This window comes from Elephas maximus, chromosome 4 (genome assembly GCF_024166365.1).
Source record: "Elephas maximus indicus isolate mEleMax1 chromosome 4, mEleMax1 primary haplotype, whole genome shotgun sequence".
In the NCBI taxonomy this organism is placed as follows: Eukaryota; Metazoa; Chordata; class Mammalia; order Proboscidea; family Elephantidae; genus Elephas; species Elephas maximus.
This window is the reverse complement of record NC_064822.1, coordinates 187,683,546-187,707,477: the sequence shown is the minus strand read 5'-3', so window position 1 is coordinate 187,707,477 and position 23,932 is coordinate 187,683,546. Positions and strand designations below refer to the sequence as shown.

Here is a 23,932-nt window from a genome sequence, read left to right as displayed (position 1 = left end):
AACTGGACCAATGAGCAACATCATGATAAATGGAGAAAAGATTGAAGTTGTCAAGGATTTCATTTTACTTCGGTCCACAATCAAAAGCCATGGAAGCAGCAGTCAAGAAATCAAAAGACGCATTGCATTGGGCAAATCTGCTGCAAAGGACCTCTTCAAAGTACTGAAGAGCAAAGATGTTACCCTGAAGACTAAGGTGCACCTGACCCAAGCCATGGTATTTTCAATCACATCATATGCATGTGAAAGCTGGACAATGAATAAGAAAGACCGAAGAAGAGTTGACGCCTTTGAATTGTGGTGTTGGCAAAGAATATTGAATACACCATGGACTGCCAAAATAACGAACAAATCTGTCTTAGAAGAAATACAACCAGGATGCTCCTTAGAAGCAAGGATGGCGAAACTACGTCTTACATGCTTTGGACATGTTGTCAGGAGGGATCAGTCCCTGGAGAAGGCCGTCATGCTTGGCAGAGTACAGGGTCAGCGGAAAAGAGGAAGATCCTCAACGAGGTGGATTGACACAGTGGCTGCAACAATGAGCTCAAGCATAGCAACGATTGTAAGGATGGCGCAGGACCGGGCAGTGTTTCGTTCTGTTGTGCATAGGGTCGCTATGAGTCGGAACTGACTCGACGGCACCTAACAACAGCAATACACATGGACCTCACATCTATGGGAAGAGACGATGGAAAAGCTCAATATCGTCAGTCAGAACGAGGCTAGGAACAGACTATCAATTTTAAGTTGAAACTGAAGAAAATTAGAAAAAATCCACAAGAGTCAAAGTATGACCTTGAGTATCTCCCACCTGAATTTAGAGACCATCTCAAGAATAGATTTGACGCATTGAACACTAATGACCAAAGACCAGGTGAGTTGTGGAATGACATCAGAACATCATACAGAAAGAAAGCAAGAGGTCATCAAAAAAACAGAAAAGAAAGACCAGGATGGATGTCAGAAGAGACTCTGAAACTTGCTCTTGAACATCGAGTAGCTAAAGGAAACGGAAGAAATGGTGAAGTCAAAGAGCTGAACAGATTTCAAAGGGTGGCTAGAGAAGACAAAGTCAAGTATTATAACGACACATTCAAATACCTGGACTTAGAAAACTAAAAGGGAAGAACATGCTCGGCATTTCTCAAGCCGAAAGAACTGAAGAAAAATTCAAGCCTCAAGTTCCAATAGTGACGAATTCAACAGGGAAAATATTAAACAATTCAGGAAGCATCGAAAGAAGATGGAAGGAATACACAGAGTCACTATATCAAAAAGAATTGATTGACATCCAGCCATTTCAGGAGGTAGCATATGATCAGTAACTAATCGTACTGAAGGCACTGGTGACAAACAAGACTCCAGGAATTGCCGGAATACCAACTGAGATGTCCTAACGAATGGATGCAGCGCTGGAGGTGCTCACTTGTCTATGTCAAGAAATTTGGAAGACAACCACCTGGCCAACCGACTGGAAGAGATCCATATTTATGCCAATTCCAAAGAAAAGTGTTGCAACCAAATGCGGAAATTATCGAACAATATCATTAATATCACATGAAAGTAAAATTTTGCTGAATATCATTCAAAAGTGGGTACAGCAGTACATCGACAGGTAACTGCCAGAAATTCAAGCGGGATGTGGAGCCAAGGATATCATAGCTGATGTCAGATGAATTGTGGCTGGAAGCAGAGAATACCAGAAAGATATTTACCTGTGTTTTATTGGCTATGCAAAGGCATTCGACTGTGTGGATCATAACAAATTATGGATAACATTGCAAATGGGAATTCCAGAGCACTTAATTGTGCACCAGGGTAGTATCCTTTCACCGTATGTATTCAATCTGCATGCTGAGCAATAATCCGAGAAGCTGGACTACATGAAGAAGAACAGGGCATCAGGATTGGAGGAAGACTCATTAACAACCTGCGTTATGCAGATGAAAGTGCATAACTGAAGTGCTTGCTGAAAGTAAAGAGAACTTGAACCGCTTACTGATGAAGATCAAAGATCACAACTTTTAGTATGGGTTACACCTCAACGTAAAGAAAAAAATCTCACAGCTGGACCGATAAGCAACATCATAATAAATGGAGAAAAGATTGAGGTTGTCAAGGATTTCATTTTACTTGGATCGCAGCAGTCAAGAAATCAAAAAGACGCGTTGCATTGGGCAAATCTGTTGCAAAAGACCTCTTTAAAGTCTTAAAAAGCAAAGATGTCGCCTTGAAGACTAAGATGGGCCTGACCCAAGCCCTGGTGTTTTCAATCACTTCATATGCATGCAAAAGCTGGGCAATGAATAGGGAAGACCAAAGAAGAATTGACAACTTTGAGTTATGGTGTTGGTGAAGAATATTGAATATACCATGGACTACCAAAAGAATGAACAAATTCGTCTTGGAAGAAGTACAGCCAGAATCCTCCTTAGGAGCAAGGATGGTGAGGCTGTGTCTCATATAGTTTGGACATGTTATTAGGAGAGACCAGTCCCTGGAGATGGAAATCATGCTTGGTAAAGTAGAAGATCAGTGAAAAAGAGCAGGACCCTTGAAGAGATGGATTGACACAGTGGCTGCAACAATGAGCTCAAGCATAACGATTGCGAGGATGGCGCAGGACCGGGCAGTGTTTTGTTCTGTTGCACATATGGTCACTATGAGATGGAACCGACTAGACAGCACCTAACAACAACAACAACAGGGCCAACAATAACATGTGAGGAAGGTGCTTCATAGTTCAGTCATGTATACTAGACTAATGGGCACACTAACCTAAAAGCAAAGACAAGAAGGCAGGAAGGGACAGGAAAACTGGACAAATGGAAATGGGGAACCCAGGGTGGAGAAGTGGAGAGTATTGACACATCAAGGGGTTGGCAACCAATGTAATAGAACAATTTGTGTATTAATTGCTTAATGAGAAACTAATTTGCTCTGTAAACTTTCACCTAAAGCACAATAAAAAAGAAAACCTAAAAAAAAAAAAAAGATTAAACTTCCAGAGAGCTCTGCTCTACCCCCTGCTTTCCTCCTCTACCTCCCCCGCCCCATCATCTGTTCTTCATTCTCTCGTCTGGTTGTGCTGGGCGCCTTGAGGGCTGGTGGAGCCTCCTTCAGGGGTGGCAGTTCCCAGATGGGTTTTGACAATAACAAATACACTTGCTTTGGCAGAGAATTTTTAGTTGGTTTGTTTGTGTGTTTATCTCTTATGCAAAAAAAAAAAAAAAAATGAACATTCGAGGCACAAACAGAAAATCGGGGGTAGGCTTCTGCTTGTGAGTGGCCATCCTCCGTCCTGGGCTCGGGAAGGTAAGACTGGCTGGCCTTGGAAGCCTGGGAGAGCGTCTCCTGCCTGGGGATTGGAGGCATTGGTTGTTTCTCAGACTTGAGGGAACTCTTTGGGGATGAATTAGAGGAAGAGATGCTTGTAGCGCACATTCTCACACATTTGGCATCTACTGTGGCCTGCCCTTTGAGGAGTCAAAGGAAAAAAGGCAAGAGTTATTTTATTGACTATTCAGTGATCTCTTTACAATGCATTATGGGTATTAAAAAACCAAAACCAAGCCTAGTGCCATCTAGTTGATTCTGCCTCATAATGACTCTATAGGACAGAATAGAGCTTCCCCACAGGGTTTCTGTTTCTAAGGTTGTAATTTTTACAGAAGCAGACTGTCACATCTTTCTCCTGTGGAGCGACTGGTGGGTTCGAACCTCCAACCTTTTGATTAGCAACCAAGTGCTTTAATCACTGCACCGCCAGAGCTCCTTCTTTTGGGCATAGTGATATATGTATATCATTTATCATTTCGATAATGAAAGGGGTGCTGTTAATAATTACACCCAACAAGGACGCCAGGTAAATTGGGGTCTATGATTATCCTAATCAGGAAACAGACATTTTTTTCAGACTTGCCACCAGAAAAAGAGCTTGTCCAGTTGCATTTTGTGGGTTTGGTAAATATGTAACAATCGTGTTTCCTTCTTTGCCTTGGGTTCTAGGAAGCTCAGAGCCGTATCTGTGGCCTGCCTTTTATAATTGTGCCAAACTTCACTAATGTATTTCTGCATACTGTCACTGGCATTATCTGATTCTTAAATCCTTGTGTTTTTTTCCTTTGTCCTAACTTTTTCTTCTTTCTGAAAATCTTATTGTATGTATTTTTTAAAGCTATTTGAGTTTGAAGAAATGGATGAGAGGGTGAATTAAGTTTGAAAAGATGGATGGGTAGATGTTTTTGGCTGGATAGATAGGTAAGTGGGTAGGTATTTCAATGTATGGATGAACTGATGTGTTTTTGGATAGAAGGGTGGATGTTTGGATCATTGAAGAGATGGATGAATGGTTAGGCCTGATAGGATGAGTGAATGCAAGTTTAGACGAATAGAAGGATGGGTGGCTGACTAAACATTTAGATCAATGGGTGGATGGATGAATGTTTGACACATGGGTGTGTGTTTGGCTAGAAAAATGGATGGATGGGTAGGGATTTAAACGGGCACATAGACAATTGGATGACTGGAAGGATAGTTAGCTGACTGGATATTTGGAGGGAAAGACTTTAGCAGAAATGGACAAATGAAAGGATGGCTGGGTAGGTAACCATCCATCATGATGGTGCTGGATGGTTAATGGCAGGTGTGAGTGTTTGTATGGATGAGTGAATGAATGGGCGCGTGTCTGTCTGAATACTTGCAGCACTGGATGGGCGTGGGTTGAGATGTGTATGTGTGTGAATGGATGGATGGGGAGTGAGTGGAAGGATGGATGGGTGAATTGGTGTTTGGACGATTGGATAGTACTTTCTTGGCCAATGACTTGCATGCCATGGCACTCTAACTTATCAGAAAGAGCGTGGTCTTTGTCGACTGAAAGACCTCTGTGCTAATCCTTGCCCTACCACCACGTGACTTTGAGTGATTACCTAGCCTCTCTGCACTTTAGTTTGCTCAGCTATAAGATGTAATTTAAAACACTTAACTCCAGAAGGTTGCTATAAGAATTAATGTATGTTTCAGGGGTGGATACTTACATGCTTTCTTCTGAAATACTGCTTGAGAGAGGGGATCCTTTTACCCAAGCATGGAATATAAGCTCTTCCCCTCAGTCTGATTGATCCAACCTAAGTCATGTGCCCACTCTGGGACCAGTAGCAGTTGTTAATGCTAATCCAACACCATGTGCTCTTTTGAATAGATCCATCAGGCTCCAGCCCAAGGGTTGGGACATGCGAACTTCACCGGAGTGGCCTGTCCAAATGAATGTGGGGAGGAAACAGTTAGGGGGCTGCCAGGTCAGGTCAGGTGAGAGTTGATGATGAGGCTGACAGACAGTGGGAATGGAAAACCAACGTGACTATGTTAAAAAAAGAAAACCAAACTCGTTGCCGTTGGGTCGTTTCCGACTCATAACAACCCTGTAGGACAGAGTAGAACTGCCCCATAGGGTTTCCAAGGAGCGCCTAGTGGATTCGAACTGCAGACCTTTTGGTTAGCAGCTGTAGCTCCTAACCACTATGGCACCAGGGTTTCTGTAACCATGTTAAGGGTATAGAAAAACCATCCTTTGGTGGATGACTAGATGTGGGGGAGAGGCAGAAGAATAACAACGTTCACTTAGATGGTGAGCCCCAGGGAGGAGCAGGCTGAGGAACGTTGGTGAGCTGAATTTGGGTCACCTTGCCTTTGTAGTGTCTGTAGAGAGCCAGGGAAGAGGCAGTTAAATTGGGTGTGTCTGGGGCTCTGATGAGAGGTCAGGGCTAGAAACGGAAATTGTTAAGTGATCAGCATCCCTCAGCCTTTGTAAACCCAAGTGCCCTTTATAAACACTAAAATCTTCCATCCTCCTTTAATGTTATTTGAAATTCCTAAGTACGCTGAATATCATATTAAAAACAATCCAGAGGAGTTGCAGAATTGAATCTGCTTCCCAGCCCTGGAGAATCGCACAGGCAGTTGGCCACTGCAGACAAGTTGGGGGGAAGCCTCCTGTTTCTTGAGCCCTTGGAGATCCGGGCTACTTTGTTCCTCCCTTACCAAGCTGATTGGTGGGCACCAGGAGTGGGCTGCACAGCCCAGACACTGTACTTTGGCACTCTGGCACAGATGCTGCTGTTTTTACTGCAGTATCCCCTCTGCTCAGCAGACTCTCTGGAAGGCAGATATGGAGGTGGTGATTGGTCACATCCGAAGTCAGGGAGCTCACTACCTTCTGAGACAGCCTCTGCCTTCTAGGCGGGTATTCCTCCTGGTCAAAGTTAATTGGCCCCCATGAGTTCCCCCCACTGAGTACAGCTCAGCCCTGCAGACCAATGTGGAGAGAATGAACTCAGTGCCTCCTCACACCAGCTCCTCAGGCATTTGAGGGGTAATCAGGCTTGCCTCCACGTTCCTCTCTTTTCCAGGCTGCCCCCATCCCTGCTTTTGTAGCTGGAACCCAGCTTCAAACTTCCTCTTGGACTTGGTAGGTCTCCTCTCACGCTTTCTCCCCTTTCGAGGCACTTCCGGTTCTGCTTTGCTGGGGGTACTTCCGGTTCCGCTGTGTGAAGCACTTCCGTTGATGCCTCTGGGAACCTCTGAAGGTCAAGTTCAGTGTTGGTTGAGGTGGACAAGCCCCATGAGTTAGGGTGGGGGAGTCTGAAGACCTGGTAGCAAGAAGAAAAGAGTGAGTGCCCCAGGCGATTGCTAACATGGTCTCCCTATGCCTGGGGCCGCCATGGTTGGCACTCCCAGAGAGGCCCCGCAGAGCCAGGGTTAGGTTCCCTGGGACTCCCAAGCCAGACTGTGTGGTTCGAATCCCACTTGTACCACCTTCGGGGTGTGTGACCTTTGGCAACTTTGTATCCTCCCTGCACCTCAGTTTCTTCAGTGCTCTTGTAAAATTGGGATAATGATGATGGTACTTCACTGAGTTAGTGTGCAGATTAAAGAGATAATGGCATATCAAGTGTTGGGAGTAGGGCTTGGGCACTGAAGCAGCTCATTGAGTGTTAACTGGGGCGTTCCTCTTATTCTTCAAAGTTTCTCCAATCTCTCTGGAGCTCCAGAACTGATACCACTTTGGCCCTTGATGTGAAATGCTCAAAAAGCCTTAAAACAGCAACAAGGGCAACCTGTCTATGAGACAGAAGCCTTTGTTACAAGGAAACTGGAGCAGTAGAAATTCAGGATCAGACACTGATGTAAAAGGAAACTATTTGGGGGATTAGATGGGCTTTTCTTTCATTTCAGGGCTTACATTCACCGGCGGGGGGGGGGGGATGGTTGCTTTTTCTGCCTGTGTGCAAAGTTAATTTTATCCAATATCCCCTGCTGCACAAGTAAAGAGCTCCCCGTTTCCAGGAGGCTTTCAAGTAGCCTGGATAGCCAGTTCTTAGGGATAGTAGACAGGGTCCCTGCATGCTGTTACTGTTAAGAGACTTTCGAGCGAGGCAAATCTGAGCTTGAATTGGGCCTTCTTCCCTGTGGTGACAGCTAGGTGAAATCTCGAAGGAAAGGTGCCCACACCATGCCCAACATGTGGCCCTGCTCTGTAAGGCAGTGGCCAGCCTTGCTACAAAGCCAGCATCTTCATCATTGTAATCCCTGGGTCCCCAGCCCCCAGCAAGGACCTTAGTACATACCTGTTGAGTCGCCCTCTAGCCACTCATGTCCTGGTGGCTTCAGCAGTAGGGGTAGGGAGGGTCCCAGGCTCTCCCTCTGACACCTTTCTGCCCCTCGTTTTGCAGACATCGACGAGTGTGAGAATGACTACTACAATGGGGGCTGTGTCCACGAGTGCATCAATATCCCGGGGAACTACAGGTGCACCTGCTTTGACGGCTTCATGTTGGCACAGGACGGACACAACTGCCTGGGTGAGTGAGGTGGCTGTGCCCACCTGCTGGGCCCATCCTGCCCGCTGGGCCCACTCCAGCCTGTTTCTCAACTTCAGCTTGCAGAGTTGGGGCCTGGGGAAAGCTAGCCTTCCTTTGGTTCCTTGAGGACTCTTATATAACTCCAGATTTATATGATTAAAGTATATATTTTAAACTAGTGTTATAAAATTTATAAGAGTAATGCAAGCTTGCCACATAAAGTGGAAAAATGTAGAGTAGGGAGAAGAAAAATGTAAACCATTTTTAGCGATGCTGGTGTGTGTCCTTTCACTCTTCTCTCTGTATCCAGTGTTTTTACTGTAGTGCTGATCGGATGGTCAGCCTGGTTTTGCATCTTGCTTTTCCCATTAACATCGCATGTACCCCAGGCATTTTAATGAGGCCGCTGTTGCTGCCATGGAGCCCTGGTGGTACAGTGGTTAGACATTCTGCTGCTAACCAAAAGGTCAGCAGTTCAAATCCTCCAGCTGCTCTTTGTAAACCCTATGGGGCAGTTTTACTCTGTCCTGTAGGATCACTATGAGTAGGATTCAACTGAATGGACATGGGTTTGGGTTTGGTTTGGGTTGCTACCATCATCAGAGCTAGGTCAGATCAGGTGAGAGTGTGCCATACAGCAGCCTCAGTACTGTGCAGCCGAGCGATAGTCCGATAAGTGGCTGCACCAGAGGTGGTTCCAGGTCTGCAGAGGGGAAGGGAGCTCATGATGGAAAGTGCATGGATCCTGAGCCTTCTTGGCCTTTGGCTGGTGAGTGACCCAAAACAATGACTGGAGGGTACAAGCGTGGATTCATCAAGAGCATGCTGTGGATATGTGACTTAACCTCTCTGGGCCTTATCGGTTAAAGGTTGTGAGCAGCTGCCTCACAGGGCTCTTGTGAGCAGTAACTAAGATAATGTCAGCTAGCACTGAGAAGCAAGCCCGGCACTCAGTGCCAGGAGCTGTTACTATCATCCTGCTCACCGAGCCTCAGTCTTCCCCACTGTGAAGTGGGCTAATTATGCTACCTGTGTCACCAGGCTATAGGTGAGGACAAAATGACACAGTGTGGGTGAAATGGCCGACACTTAGGAGGTGCTAAGTAGTCAACAAAGAGGCATTGCTAACACTCTAGGGGACCTGGCCACCCCTTTGTGGTTGAACATTGAGTATTTTGTTTGTTTTTCTTGCCATTAGGATCCAGAGATGGCTCTGGGCATAAAAGTTTTTTTCCCCCAGTTTTCCCAGTCATATGCTGAGGAACACTTCCCAGTAGTGCAACCACGGGGTCAAAGGATCATTCAGGTTTTTATGGCTTTCAGTGCAGTGCTTTCTAGAAGTGCTTGGGAAGACCCGCACTGGGCCTGCCACTTTGCAGGTGGGTGGTGTGGGGGGCCGAGGTCCTGGGTGCTCTAGAACTCTTCCTCAGAGTGGTTGTATTGGCTTCAGATTTCTCTCCCTGTTTCTGTTTAATGCATGTTGGATCTCAGATGAGCTTGTTATGGGAAGTAGATCCATGGTGTGTAATTACACCCAAAGTAAGCGCTAAAGCTTAGGGGACCTGTGAAGAACTGCCTCTGCATGGACTGACTCCCCAGAGGGCTTCAAAGAGGAGGTGGCATTGAGCAGGCTCACCGAAGGCTGGGAAAAGTTTGCTGGGGGAGGCCACAGCCCATGCGGAGCTCTATGAGGCTGAGTTCAGGTGTGAGGAGGGGTGGGGGTGTGGGCCTCAGAAGTAGCAGAGGTTTGGTTGCACCGTGAAGCATTGGGTGTGTATGACACTGACTGTCGCCAGCGCCGGGCCTGGTACCGTACAAGTGTCAGCTCCTGGATCCTCGCTGAAACCTGCGCACTCAGCTCTACCAGTTGTCTCCCCTTTTGTCAGTTGACGGTGATAGTGCGTTCCAGTAATCAGGTGGTCAGTGAAGGCAGAGGGCAATGTGATGAACTGACAGTCCCCATGGCCTCGGTTATTATTTGTTTCCTGCCTTTTTTTTTATCATGGCAGATATATAGGACATCATGTTTGGTAAAGTAGTTGTGGTTGTGTGCTGTTGAGTTGATTCCAACTCAGAGCAACCCTACAGGACAGAGTAGAGCTGCCCCATAGAGTGTTCAAAGCTGTAAATCTTCATGGAAGCAGGCTGCCACGTCTTTCTCCCGTGGAGCGGCTGGTGGGTTTGAGCCACCAACCTTTCAGTTAGCGCCTGAGTGCTTAACCACTAACAGTCCCGTGGGACAGCCAGCTCACAGCCAGCAGTATCGCCCAGAGGCCAAGAGGACAGAGGTTGGGAATTGCCAGCTCTCGGCTCAAATCTTGGCTCTGCCAATTATCGGCCATATGACCTTTGGCCAGTCACTTCACCTCTCTGTGCCTCAGCTTGCTCCCCTATCAAATGAGATTCATCCCCCGTGTCTCAGAGGGTCTTCATGTGGATCCAGTGAGATCACAGATGTAAAGCATGTAGAGGAACACCTAGCACTGAGCCCTCAAAACATAACAGGCATTGTCTTGTCAAAAACTTCCAGACGAGATGTACTAAGCTGGGATGGTTTGACCGCCAAGACCTCGTGGGGCTAGGGCCCACTGTCTGCACTCCCTGAGGTGTCTGCACTCCCTGAGGTGTCTGCACTCCCTGAGGTGTGTCTGCACACGTGGCTCCCCCTTCCAGATGCAACACTCTTTCCTGGGCAGAACAACCTGTTTGTAAGTTCTTGGCTGCAGCAGGTACACCCAGTGCCTCCAGCGCCTGACCCCACCAGTCCCCAGACGGATGGCAAAGCCCAGCCTCTGTTTTAACAACACTGTTTTCACAATAATCCCTTTTACACTGATTGCTTTAAAAGAATTGGGTGAGTCTCCCCCCACCACCTCCGAGGACAGATTGCAACTCAAAAAAACCCAAAAACCCAATGTCATTGAGTCGATTCCGACTAGATTGCAACTTCACACGCTTCTAATTTACACAGATGGCAGCCAAGAGAAGCCTGTCGCTGTCGCTTCTCTGCTTTTAGTTGAGGGCAGACCTTCCCCAACAAACAGACGTCTCCAGCATTAGAGACAAAACTGCAGCACTGAAGAACTCAGACCTTGATTCTAACCGGCTCCAAGCCAGCTTGACCATGTGGCCTAGCTGGGTGAATTGTGGGAGCCGCAGCTCCCTTGTCCGTTAAAGGCTGTAAGAACTAAAGTGCCTGGTACGGTGTCGTATCACGGAGGCTTGATGAATGTTGGCTGAAACCAATCACGCAAGAGTCTGCTGGGCTTGGAGCTTAAAGACCTTCAATTCTGGTGCCACCACTCATGAGTTGTATAATCTGAGGCCAGTTTCTCAAAGCCCCCAAGTTTTGGTTCCCCAGACTATGAAATGGGTCAGGAATTTCTGTCTCAGAGGGTTGACGATTAAATAGGGAAATAGATGTGGCGCGAGCTGGATGGACTGAGGCAAAATTCTGAACAGATGCAGTGTATGGTCATCATGTGGTGGCAGAGGTTTCAAGCTGCCTGCCCGTAGTCCTCTTCCGGCCTGCAGACATGTCTGCTTTTCCTCACAGTGCTGTTGTTGATGGTGACGATGATTGGATTATTTGTCAACAGTTAAAAATGAGGGATGTCACATAAAAATTGACATTTCCAGCTTTCTTCCTGCTTGGCCACCACCACCTGGCCCCTGATACTTGTGGCACCTGAGGCCAGAGTGTGCATGGAGCCCACCCACTTCCCATTTGTGTAAATATTTGAGAGTTTTTTAGTGAAACTTCCAAAACTAGAATCTATTCCATTTTCTACCTTCACAAATATTCCTTCCTAATGACCTGGAGTAGTCGCTGGGTGGTGCAAGTGGGTAACACGCTCAGGTACTAACTGAAAAATTGGAGATTCAAGTCCACCCAGAGGCACCTCGGAAGAAAAGCCTGGCAATCTCCTTCCCAAAAATCAGCCACTATAAACCCTATGGAGCACAGTTGTGCTGTGACACACATGCTGTCACTGTGAATTCGAATTGATTGAACAGCATCTGGTTAATGACCCGGAAGGCCAGGCTTGGATTTAGGATTCCTTGGGGTTTTGTGCCATAAAATGTTTCCTCCCCCGGCTCCATCCTACACCACAAAGGAGCCTCGCACACAGTGGTGTCACTAGGGGGTATGGGGAGGTGCATGGACCACACCAGGTGACACTGTCAGGGGGTGGCACCAAAATGACTGTAAAAATATCCCTGTAGTTAGTTATAACAACAAAGACATTTTTTGTAAGCTCAGCTTACATGTATCGATATACCTTCAGGGCTAAAATTCGATGCTAATTTACTTTTTCAACCTTCGAATACCCTCCAGTCAGAGCTGTCATTTTACCCAATTACAGCTATGCTTCGAGTCACGTGGTTTCGTCTGTAGGCGCTACAAGCACACACTGTTGTTTTTGTTGCTGCCAGTGTTTTTATAGTCTCTAATTTTGCCCAATTTTCGGGTGTTTTCGCTACAATATTGCAGTAATTAGTATTTGTGAACCTATATCAATAACTTTTTTGTGAATGAAGCAGTAATTAAAGGAAAAGGAGCGATATATGGAAATTACGATTTACAGGTAACATTAGTACAAAAAACGTTACTAGGGATTCTGTATGGTCTGGTACAGGAGAAGGTCCATGGTGGGAGGAGGTTGACACCATGAGTTATCACACTGGGTAGCGCCAATCTTAGTGACACCATTGCTCACACACCCATGAACACCCTTACCTGGGTGCTCAGGCTGTGGCCATAGGCTCCACAAACAGCCAGCCTTTTGGTACTGCTTGGATTTAAGTGCCATCTGTCCTTCCAAGAACAAACAGGTACAGGGCTATTTGGACAGGGAATTTTAGGGTCCAGAAGGGTGGATGGGGGTCCCAAGTGCACATGACCCCTTGGTCCTGTTGACTCCTTGCTCCTTACTCAGCCACAGGAGAGGCAGAGCAGGGTCTCCTAAATGTGGGGCCCAGCACAGGGGCACCTCTCCCCCCCATCTAAGTGTGGTTCCGGCAGCAACTGGCAGGAGCTACACTGCAGCTGCCCCTGTCTGCCGCAATCCTCACCACTCCCTATTGCTCACAACTACTCAGCTGTCATGTAAGAAACCCCCTGGGCCTCAGCAGGCACCCTGGCTGTGCTTCCCGATGAAACTGCAGCCCAGGGCCTGCCGCTGCAGGGGTGAGTGATTGCCGGAAGGTTCTCGTTCTCACCACCTGTGCAGTTCTGACCACCTCTGGTCAGCCTCTGCACCTCGTCCCACGACCCACCACCCACCGGCGACAGCGACACTGTTCACATCTCTCTGTCGTTTAGTCCCCAGAAGCGTGGATCAAGAGTCTTGTCCGCGGAATTCCTCAGGGATGAGGGCTGGAGAGAAACCCAGTCACAAGGAAGTGAGTAGCACAGCCTGAAAAGAGTTCCAAGGTAATTAGGAGAGATGAGGCTGATGGCTGAAGAGTTATTTTCTTGCCCAAGTTTTCACAGTTGAGCCTTTTCTTTCACACGAATGAGGTTATTTTCTTGTGAAGATAGCTCGCCTGGGACTGTGTCCTGGAAGGGAGCCAACTCTGTCCTCCTGGGAGCGAAACCTGCTTTCTACTTGACATCTTTATTAAGGAATTTCTCAAATATAACAGAAAATGACACCAGAGGGAATTGAAACCATGATGAGACCCTTGCTCAACCCCAAATGATGGCTTTTAGCATTGTAATTACTTGAAATAGCAGTAGTTCTGTTTAAAAAATATTATTCCAAACTCCATGCAATTGGGCATAAGAGCGATATGTAGGCTAATAGAATAAGATTTTTTTTTCATCTTAAATTAAAACCAGCAGAGGGTAATTTTTTTCCCGTCTCCATAAAGCAAGGCTCCTCTTTCTCTAAAGCCATTAGTTCACGTATCCAGATGTTCCGTCCGACCCCAGTCTTCACCCTGACTTACTGAAAACTGTGTTTCTTTGGTTTGTCCAGTTGTAATTGCAGACTGGCTTTTCGGCACTTTTTTCCCCCCGATGAAGAGAAGTCCTTGTAAACAAGTCCCGCAGAAGGGTTGTTTCATTAACCAGATCCTTCCACCACTGTTAACATTGCTTGAGCACCTACTGTATACCTGGCCTTGCCCCAGTGTAGGTTGACCATTCCACCCAGGTGAGATGAGTGGATTTGGGTCCGGTGTCTGCCGGGGGGGCCCTCTGAGCTGCCCAGGGTGCTGTTGCATGGTCTCTTTCCATTCATGGTCAAAGCCATCCATATCCCCTTTTTACAAAGGGGAAAACTGAGGCTCAGACGGCCAGTAAGTGGCAGAGCTGGGAACAGAGCCCAGGTGTGTGTCTTCACCAATCCTAGGCCTAGGAGCCTAGGGAGCCAGGGCCCCCATGCCCATCCCTCCCCCACAGCGCCCAGAACAGCACCAACTCTGGGAGGCTGGCGGGTTCAAGGAGGGGCCCCCTGCTGCGGGGTATTAGATATGCACCCCCTACCCCTGGGCACGAGCTTGGGAGTCCCTGAGGGCATCTAGAACCTGCCAGGCTCAGCTGGTGGGGGGCGTGCTAAAGGGCAAGAGAGCACCCCTCACTCCAGAGAGGTCACCATAGGGGTGCCACCTCCCCAAAGCCTGTCCTGCCTCCCTTGACCAAAGGAAGAGCTTGCCACCCTCGGCAGGAGCCTTGGAAGCACTGGAGCTTTCCTTGGGGGCCTTCTTCCCTGTCCGAGTGCTTGGAGTCCCGCTCTTCCAGGGCCCTGCCCTGCGGCTGCCGCCGCTTCTGCAGAAACACCTGGCTCATCAGCCCACCAGCTCATGAGGCCACCTAGGCCAGGGCCCTGCTGGCCTCTGCCCCCACCTCTCACCTTGGCCCACCTGCGCCCCTGGCCCAGCCTTCCTTAAACCCAGAGAGCCCCTCCACACATCTCTGCTGTGCAGGAGCTGCTCCCTGGTGACCACCTATCCGCCCTTCAAGACCCAGCCCAGATCTCTCCCTTGCCCTGATGTCTTCTCGGACGTACGCCATGTTGTATACACCCATCGTAACTCTGCGTTGGAGTTCTCTCTTCTTACCCCTGAAAGCAGACTCTGTCTGCCCTTCCTGTCTTCCTCCTCGCAGCCTGTGCAATGCCTGGCCTGGCGTAAGTGTTTCATAAATACTTGTAGAATGCATACGTCAGATGTAAATGTGCCTTGTAGCTGTGAACGCCCTCTCGCCCAGCTAACCTCCGTGCTGGCACACAGTGAAGGTAGAGACACTAGATGAGGCATCTCCCTCAGGGCGCCCAGGTTTGCGAGAAAGTCGGAAATACTCGCACCGCAACGAAAAGTGGAGAGTGCTGGGTTAGAGCCCTTCACCTAGCGTCCACCCATTTATTCATTCCATAACGGTGTGCTGAGCACCTCTGTATGCCGTCAGTGGCGAACAGAATCGGCAGGGCCCCCGTGCTTGTGAACTTACATAGTGCAGGGGGAAGGTCAGCAAACAAGTAAACCTATAATTTGGTCCAGTAGGGTCAGGTCAGGTCAAATGCATTGGAAAAATAATAAAATAATGTGGTCAAGAGTGATGGAGGGGAGGACAACCACTTTAGGGTAGTATTTTAGTTACTATTGCTGCATGAAAACCAGCTCGTACTTAGTGGTATAAAGCACCCTTTTATTCTGCCGCTGGGTTCTGTGGGTCAGGAATTCACACAGGGCAGAGCAGGGACAGCTTGTTTCTGCTCCACGATCTTGGCGCCTCAGCTGGGAGACTCGGAGGCTGGGGGTGGTGATGGCAGGAGCCAGAATCCCTTGGAAGCTTCTTCACTTGTGTTAGTGGTTGGTGTTGGCTTTCGGCCAGAACACTGACTTGCAGCTTCTCCACGTGGTCTTTCCACATGGGCTGCTGGGACTTCCTCACAGCATGGCGGCTGGGTTCCAAGAGCTGCTGTCCCAAGAGAAAACGATGGAAGGTCATGGCATTTTGCAGTCAGGGCTCGGCAGTCACTTGCAGCAAACTCTGTCGGCCAAAGGTCCAGATTCAAGGGGAGGGACCAAAGTCCGGAGTCCCCAGTGAAGAGGAGGAAGCCGCCATTTGGAGGTCTAGAGACAGTCTTCCCTCCAGACTGAGGTCAGTGTGCCTGGAGGATCGGGAGTGAGAAGGGGCAGGAGGAGGGTGGTCAGGGAGGTGGGCAGGGGCTGGGTCATGCAGGGCCTTATGGGGCTGGCACCCAGTTTGGATTTTTTTCTAGATTAGTTGGCAAGCCATGGACGTTGTAACAGGGCTTCAAACTGGTTGTTCTGGTTCAGACCCCTGCGGAGAATTTACATTTCCACCCCAGATATACTGAATCAGAATCTACATTTAACAAGATCCCCCGGTGATTCTCATGTATAGTAAACTTTGAGACCCACTGCCCTACTAGTGGCTCTCAGCATTGGTCCCTAACCAGCTGGATTAGCATCACCTGGGAACTTGTCACTGCCCTACTAGTGGTTCTCAGCATTTGTCCCTAACCTGCAGGATTAGCACCGCCTGGGAACTTGTCACTGCTCTGCTAGTGACTCTCACCATTGGTCCCTAACCCGTAGGATTAGCATCACCTGGGAACCTATCACAGCCCCTACTAGTGGTTCTCAGCATTGGTCCCTAACCCGCAGGATTAGCATCACCTGGGAACCTGTCACTGCCCCAACTAGTGGTTCTCAGCATTGGTTCCTGACCCGCAGGATTAGCACCACCTGGGAACTTGTCACTGCCCTACTAGTGGTTCTCAGCATTGGTCCCTAACCCGCAGGATTACCATCACCTGGGAACCTGTCACTGGCCCTACTAGTGGTTCTCAGCATTGGTCCCTAACCCTCAGGATTAGCACCACCTGGGAACTTGTCACTGTTCTACTAGTGGTTCTCAGCATTTGTCCCTAACCCTCAGGATTAGCACCACCTGGGAACTAGTCACTGCTCTACTAGTGGTTCTCAGCATTGGTCTCTGACCTGCAGGATTAGCACCACCTGGGAACTTGTCACGGCCCTACTAGTGGTTCTGAACATTGGTCCCTAACCCGCAGGATTAGCACCACCTGGGAACTTGTCACTGCTCTACTAGTGGTTCTCAGCATTGGTCCCTAACCAGCTGGATTAGCACCACCTGGGAACTTGTCACTGCCCTACTAGTGGTCCTCAGCATTGGTCCCTGACCCTCAGGATTAGCACCACGTGGGAATTTGTCACTGCCCTACTAGTGGTTCTCAGCGTTGGTCCCTAACCAGCTGGATTAGCACCACCTGGGAACTTGTCACTGCTCTACTAGTGGTTCTCAGCATTGGTCCCTAACCCGCAGGATTAGCACCACCTGGGAAATTGTCACTGCCCTACTAGTGGGTCTGAGCATTGGTCCCTAACCAGCTGGATTAGCACCACCTGGGAACTTGTCACTGCCCTACTAGTGGCTCTCAGTATTGGACCCTGACCCGCAGGATTAGCATCACCTGGCAACTTGTTAGAAGTGCAGATTCTCAGTAGGTGTGCCAACTGGTTTTAACCAGGAGTTGGCATGATCTGATCGACACTCTAATTAGCAACCCCTTCTGGCTGCTAAGTATAGACTGTGTTACAGGGAATGGCAGTGGACTAGGTTAAGGAAGGAGACCGGTTAGGAGACCACTACAGAGGTCCGGGCCCAAGATGCTGGGGGCTCCGCCCAGGACGGCAGCGGTGGAGGTGATGAGAAGTGGCTGAATCCAGAATATGTTTTGAAATCAGAGCCAACAGGCCTTGCTGATGGATGAGATGTCAGAGGTGAGGGAGAAAGGAATCAAACATCCATGTGGCCCTGTGGCTGTAGCTGAGACGGGAGACCGGGAGAGGACACATCTTGGGCTGGGGCACAGGACTCCAGAGTCAGTTTGGCCAGGCGCGGTTTGACACGATCAACAGCCGTCCAGATGGAAACAGTGCGCTGGCAGGTGGATGTCCAAGTTCAAGAGCCTGGGGCATAGGCAGACCAGCTTCTAGGCAGCGTTTAAAGGCAGCGATCAGAACAGCTGTGTGTGGAGTTGAGCTGAGTTACCCACAGCATTCTCATCCATTCATTCCCTGGAGACTCCCTGAATGCTTGCTCCCTGAGTGCCAATAAGAGATGAGTGGATGCCCCCTGCCCCTGAGAAGCGCAGGGAGTGAGCCTGCCTAGCTTCGACTCTGGGATCCATCACTTACTTACTGTGTGACCCTGAGAAAGTTACTCAGCCTCTCTGAACCCCTGCACCTCCATCTGTAAGGCGGGGTGAATAATAGTGCTTATTTTCCAGGGCTGGTACACAGACTAAGGTGGTCATCTGTGTGTACTCGGCCTTCCATAAGGGCGCAATAGGTGTGAATTTTCTAATTCTCATTTATTCTCATGTGCAAAGCCAGATGCTTTTTAAAATAATTCATTCTATTTTTGTTTTTGTTATTGAGAATATACACAGCAAAAACATACAGCAATTCAAGTTTCTACGTGTATAATTCAGTGACATTGATTACGTTCTTTGGGCTGTACAACCATTCTCATCCTCTTTTCTCAGTTGCTCCTCGCCTATTAATGTAAACTCACTGCCCTCTAAAGCTCCCATCTAAACTTTTAAGTTGCTGTTGTCAATTTAATTCCACATAGATACATCTTAAAAGAGCACAGTGCTCAAGGCCGACATTCTTTACTAGTTAAGCTAAACTATTGTTGGGTTTTAAGAAGACTTCAGGGGATATTTTTGGCTTAAGGTGTAAAGATTATCTCAGGGAAATAGTTTTGGGGGTTCGTCCAGGCTCCATGGCTCCAGAAAGTCTGAGTCCATGAGAATTTGAATTTCTGTTCTGCATTTTCCCCCTTTTGATCAGGATTCTTCTATAGAATCTTTAATCAAAATGCAGAATGCTTTTTCAAATGATGGACGTATTTCGTGAGCTGGCAGGGATGTAGGGAATGAGCCCAGGCCCTGGGCCTGATGTCCTGTGCTGGGGTTTACTCCTGTCAGGACTCCACCCAACAAGCTACTGCTTACAGACTCTCCTGGGGCTGGAAGCTTCCCTTCCTCTTTCGTTCCTTCTTGCCTTCACTGACATTAGGGTCACATGGCATCAGAGCTTCCAGTCTCAGCTCTGCCACGGACTGATTCTGTGACCTTGGACACGTCACCTGATTTCTCAGAGCCTCAGTTTTGTTCTCTGCAAAATGGGGATGACTCTCGCCTGTCGGGGTCAGATGAGAAGACAGATGTGCTGCTGACACTCAAGGCTACCGAGTGGAGAGAGAAGGCAAGAAGGAGTGAAACTCGGGGACTCCTGCCGGGACCTGGGGCCCCACTGCACGTGTGGGAGGAAGTCCCCCACGGACGCCTCAGGTGCTCGGTGCCAGTGCAGCAGAGGCAGCTCCCCACCCAGCATGATGAAAGGGCTGCACTGCCTCAGCCCTTTGAAGCCGCCCCCTCTCATCCTGGTGGACAGCTGGAGACAACGTGTTGCTCCCTTGAACCCGAATGAAGGCTCAAGTTGCCTCTGTTTATTTGTCTTTGTACTTCAACAGCTCCAACGTGTTTCTTGCTAGTGGAAAAACACTGAACCTTTTAATGTAAAACTAAACAACTTTGGACATCGTCAACTCCATAAGCACCAATATTTTTTAAGGTAAACTCAAGAGGCTTATTCCTGTTCTTTTTATCGACACCATCCCCTCTCTTCCCCATCCTTGGCCCAAATTCAGATGGTCTAGGCCGCTGAGGAGCAGACGCTGGGTCTGGGGGATTGCTGCGGCAGCAGCCCACAGCAGGGTCGTGCCCACTCGCCTCTCCGGATTTCACAGCTGTTCACCCGCTGGAGATTCTTTGGCCTGAGAAAAAGACACTCCCTGCATGCTGTTGTGCGTCTCTGTTAACGGCTTCTTTCATCCCCCCAATCACTGCAAAAATGGAGTGGTCCTGGAGCAGGGTAGGGCAGGGGACAACGCAGACCAGGCTACTATAGGGACGGAGCAGGCTTGTAGAGCCACCAGCCACTGTCTGTCCAGGGGTCCGGTGGGCAACAGCAGGGTGCTGTCCATGGGTGGCCACTGGGTGCTAAGGTGAAAAAGCAGTGGGCTGAGATTTGGGCTCCTGGGCCACTGAGCCACTGTGATACCATGGGAGCCTCCCTGCCTCTCTGTGCCTCGTTTTCCCCATCCCATGTGAAATGAATGGTGGGTTTGGATCACTGGTTTGCAGATCCTGCAGGGGGTTGTTGATAGCAGCAGAGCCCGGTTTTTCAAACAGCCTCTTGCAGTGGCCACACTGCTCAGGGGGCGATGAGAACCCTGCCCACCTGAGAAGCCGTTCCCACCCCGGCCCTTCTTCCTCCACCGTCTGGTGGTTGGTGACTTGGCAGCATGGCACTTGTAGGATTTGGCCTCAGGGACAGTGGCTAAGCTCTTTGCTGTCCCTCCTAGTCCCTGAAAGACCCAGTCCCTGTCTCCCTCCCTCCTTATTCTCAGAGCTGTCATCTCCCTGGACATACCACCCTTCCTTTCTCCGGAGTGGCCCTACACCTGCTGTCTCTTCTGCCTGCATTGCCCTTCCCCATCCTTAGTTAACTCGGCCAACACTGACATGCCCCTGAGGACCCAGCTCAGAAAGCCTGCCCTGTGCAGTGTGATTGGCACGCCTCCTCTGAGTCCCAGGGACCCCCAGGATTGTCACCGTGCCTCGGTGGCCTCTTCTATGTCCCTGGGGCTCCTGGAGGGTCCAGCTCACAGGTGATGTATCTCTTCGTCCCTGGGGCCCACACAACCCAGCCCAAAGAAGGCTCGTTTGTGTGATGGCGGGAAGAGGGCAAAATTCCTGATTCTGACTTTCGGAGGACTCACTCGACTTGGCAGCAGTGACAAACCTGCCTCTGAGGAATACTCACTTGGACTGCATCGACCACCATGGAAGGTCTCCTAGCAGCCGTGTGACTGACCCTCCCAGCGGCCAGCCGATGGCACCTGATACCCACACCTCCTGCCCGCCTCTGGTCCCCGCTCTAGATGAGACAAGAGCGTGGGCTTGGACTCAGGCACTGCAGCCTGGGCTCTGGGCTCCCTCCCAGCTAGTGGTCTGGGGTGACCTCTGCTCCTCACTTCTGTCACCTGGACTAGAGGGGTAATGCTCTCTGGGGAGGGCTACGCAGAATAGAGCGAGGCGTGTGTGAATAGCATGGGTACACGGAGGCTCCTGGGGCAGGCATGTCCTTTCTCTCCCGCTCCCATGTGACAGCACCTTCAGGTCAGGGCCTCCTCGCCCTAGGAGGCTACCTTCCCCCATGGTGCACGTCAGTGGCCTCCCATCCCTCCCCTGGGCCCAGCCCCACCTTTGGGTAGTCTCGATTTGGTGGTGTGGGGAAGAAGTGCTGCTCTGTCCCAGGGCAGAAAATGCCAGGCTCATGAACAGCAAAACAAACACCCCGCTGAGGAGGACAGGCCAGGCCCACAGACACTTCGCTTCATCTGTTCCTGTTTGTAGTCCACGTGCCAAAGGCTTGGTCAGAACTTGGAGAAATAAACAAAAACTAAGTGTCTTGTGAAGGCTCTTTAAAAATACCCTGTCACCAAAACATACGCCCTAAACCAGACACTGCCAACAGCCCACAGTTCCGAGTCTCCGGGCCAGCACCTCCTTTGCCAGCAGCCCTGCTTGTTTTGGAGCAGCCTGGGCCCTGGATGGCGTTTGGGGTCACCCTGGGCATTTTCTGGGCCTGTTGTGTCTGGGAAGAAGCTTCAGTTACCCCCCTCCCTCCCAGCACCAGCAGGAGAGGCCCCAGTGTTTATGGTGGCCATTAGCCAGCCCCGTGCACGGCCTGGCCCAACCGCATACGGCTGGAAATAGATAGGCTGGCAGAGGCGCCCTGTGCCTGGCTGGCACTCCTTAGGCGTGGGAAGTGGGCACCAGAGGCTGCCAACTGGGGTCTTTAGTAGCCTGCCAGATATTACCCTAATGGCAGGGAGAGAATCCTACAGGCAGACTTGCCCTCCCCCCGGCTCATCTGCTGGCCAGCAAGGGGTCAGACGTCAGTGGTGTCACTTGGGACCAGCCGTTGGCAAAGTCCCTCCAAGTGGGGTCCTCCCGGGGCCATTGTGGGAGTCACTTCCTCAGCCTGGCATCTGGCCCCTTGTGATCCAGCCCCTGCCGTCCGCTCTTCTCGGCTCCAAGCAAACCCCTTGCCATTGAGTCAGTTCCGGCTTACAGCGACCCCAGGTGTAGAGCTGCTCTGTAGGGTTTTCCCAGCTGTCATCTTTATGGAAGCAGATCACCACGTCTTCCTTCTGTGGAGCCACTGGGTGGGTGGTTTTGAACCATCAACTTTTAGGTTAGTAGTTGAACACAAACTTTACACCACCCAGGGGGCTCCTAGGCTCCCAGCAAAGGGACTATCCTGCCTGTCCCAGGAACCCCATGCCCTGCAGGCACCCCGTGTCCTCCAGGCATCCCCTGCCCACCCCCACACGTGCTGTCCCACTCCCTGGAGAACCTTCTCCCTGACTGTCTGAGTAGTCCAGCTCTGCGGTGCCTCTTCCCTGGGCCTCCGGGCAGAATCACTCCGTACGCCATGCTGGCTGGCTGTGCCCCGCCCAGAGTGAGAGTGCAGATGCCAGGGCTCAAAGTGTCTGTTTACTCATCCGTCTTCTACACGTATAACGATTACACAGAAACATTCAGGGAAATCAATACAAGAGACAGAAAAGAACCCCCCACTATCTTGCCACCCCAACAGATCAGCAGTTTTCATGCCTCCATGTTCTTGGCCTATGTCATCTGTACATAGATGTAACTTTATATGGTCATCATCCTCACATGAGGTTTGTGTGCAGCACCCACCCCGGGGTTCTCTCAGAGCTAGTCTCAGGCTGGATATGGAATCACGGGGCCAGGACGTGAGAATGGAATCATGGGAGCCGGCAGCTGGTGAGCGCTGAGGGGGAGTCTGGTGACCGTGCAGCTGGCATGACAGAGGTGCTCAGGAGAAGCTCTCTGTAACGTGATGACGCCTCTCAGTCAGCGCCTGTCCCCTGAGTGCCCACCTCTGCCAGGCCACAGAGGAACGTGGAGTTCTGAGATTGCTAGACGTGACCTCTGGCCTCAGAGTTCCCAGGCTGTGTGGAGAAATACCCCAACATGGTGTCCTCTGAGTAATGAACACTAGGGCTGTGTTCAGAGGGGTGAGGGGTGGGCAGCTGTCTCTGCCTGGGAGGAGCAGAGGGTCACCAGGCAAGAGTGGAGATGGGCTGGGGAGAAAGGCCTCAGGGCAGATGATGGAGTGTCAAAGGTGAGACTGAGCACTCTGTGCTCCCAGGCCTGTGACCTGGGGTTATACCTGCAAGTGTCAGAGCATCAGGGTATCACATCGGACACCACACACTCCAGGCATACCACACACACACACACCCAGCACCCACTGCATCCCACCCTGCGCGAGTCTTTAGACAGAGGCTCCTGCCTCTCAGGTAGGCCTCCGTGGCGCCGCCCTCTCACGGTCCGCTGCTTCTTCTCCGGGGCTTTGAACCCAGACAGTAGCTAATATCTGTGGGTATGCCGGTGTCCTTACTGCTGCAGTGGTTAAGGGCTTGACTGCTAACCAAAAGGTCGGTGGTTTGAACCCACCAGCCGCTCTTCAGGAGAAAGATGTGGCAGTCTGCTTCTGTAAAGGTTGTTGTTGTTGTTGTTAGGTGCTGTCAAGTCAGTTCCAACTCGTTGCCACCCTGTGTACAACAGAATGAAAGACTACCTGGTCCTGTGCTATCCTCACAATCGTCATTATGCTTGAGCCCATTATTGCAGCTACTGTGTCAATCCATCTCGCTGAGGGTCTTCCTCTTTTTTGCTGACCCTCCACTTCACCAGGCATGATGTTCTTCTCTAGGGACCAGTCCCTCCTGATAACATGTCCAAAGTACGTGAGATGAAATCTCACTATCCTTGCTTCTAAGGAGCATTCGGGCTGTACTTCTTCCAAGACAGATTTATTCATTCTGCTGGCCATATGTTCAATATTCTTTGCCAACACCGTTAATGCAAAGGCATCAATTCTTCTTTGGTCTTCCT

At 49.9% G+C, this 23,932-nt stretch overlaps 1 protein-coding gene across 3 annotated transcripts in view; it reads left to right on the top strand.

The window, feature by feature from the left end:
• The window catches only part of SCUBE1 (signal peptide, CUB domain and EGF like domain containing 1), a 174,939-nt gene that overhangs the window by 30,393 nt on the left and 120,614 nt on the right, over positions 1-23,932 (top strand). For all 3 annotated transcript variants that reach the window (XR_007517430.1, XM_049884602.1, XM_049884601.1), the window contains exon 3: positions 7,737-7,865. Coding sequence is in view for 2 of the 3 variants with exons in the window: in XM_049884602.1 (XP_049740559.1) it covers positions 7,737-7,865 (129 nt within the window). In the remaining variant the exon portion in view is untranslated. The remainder of the gene's footprint in view (positions 1-7,736; positions 7,866-23,932) is intronic.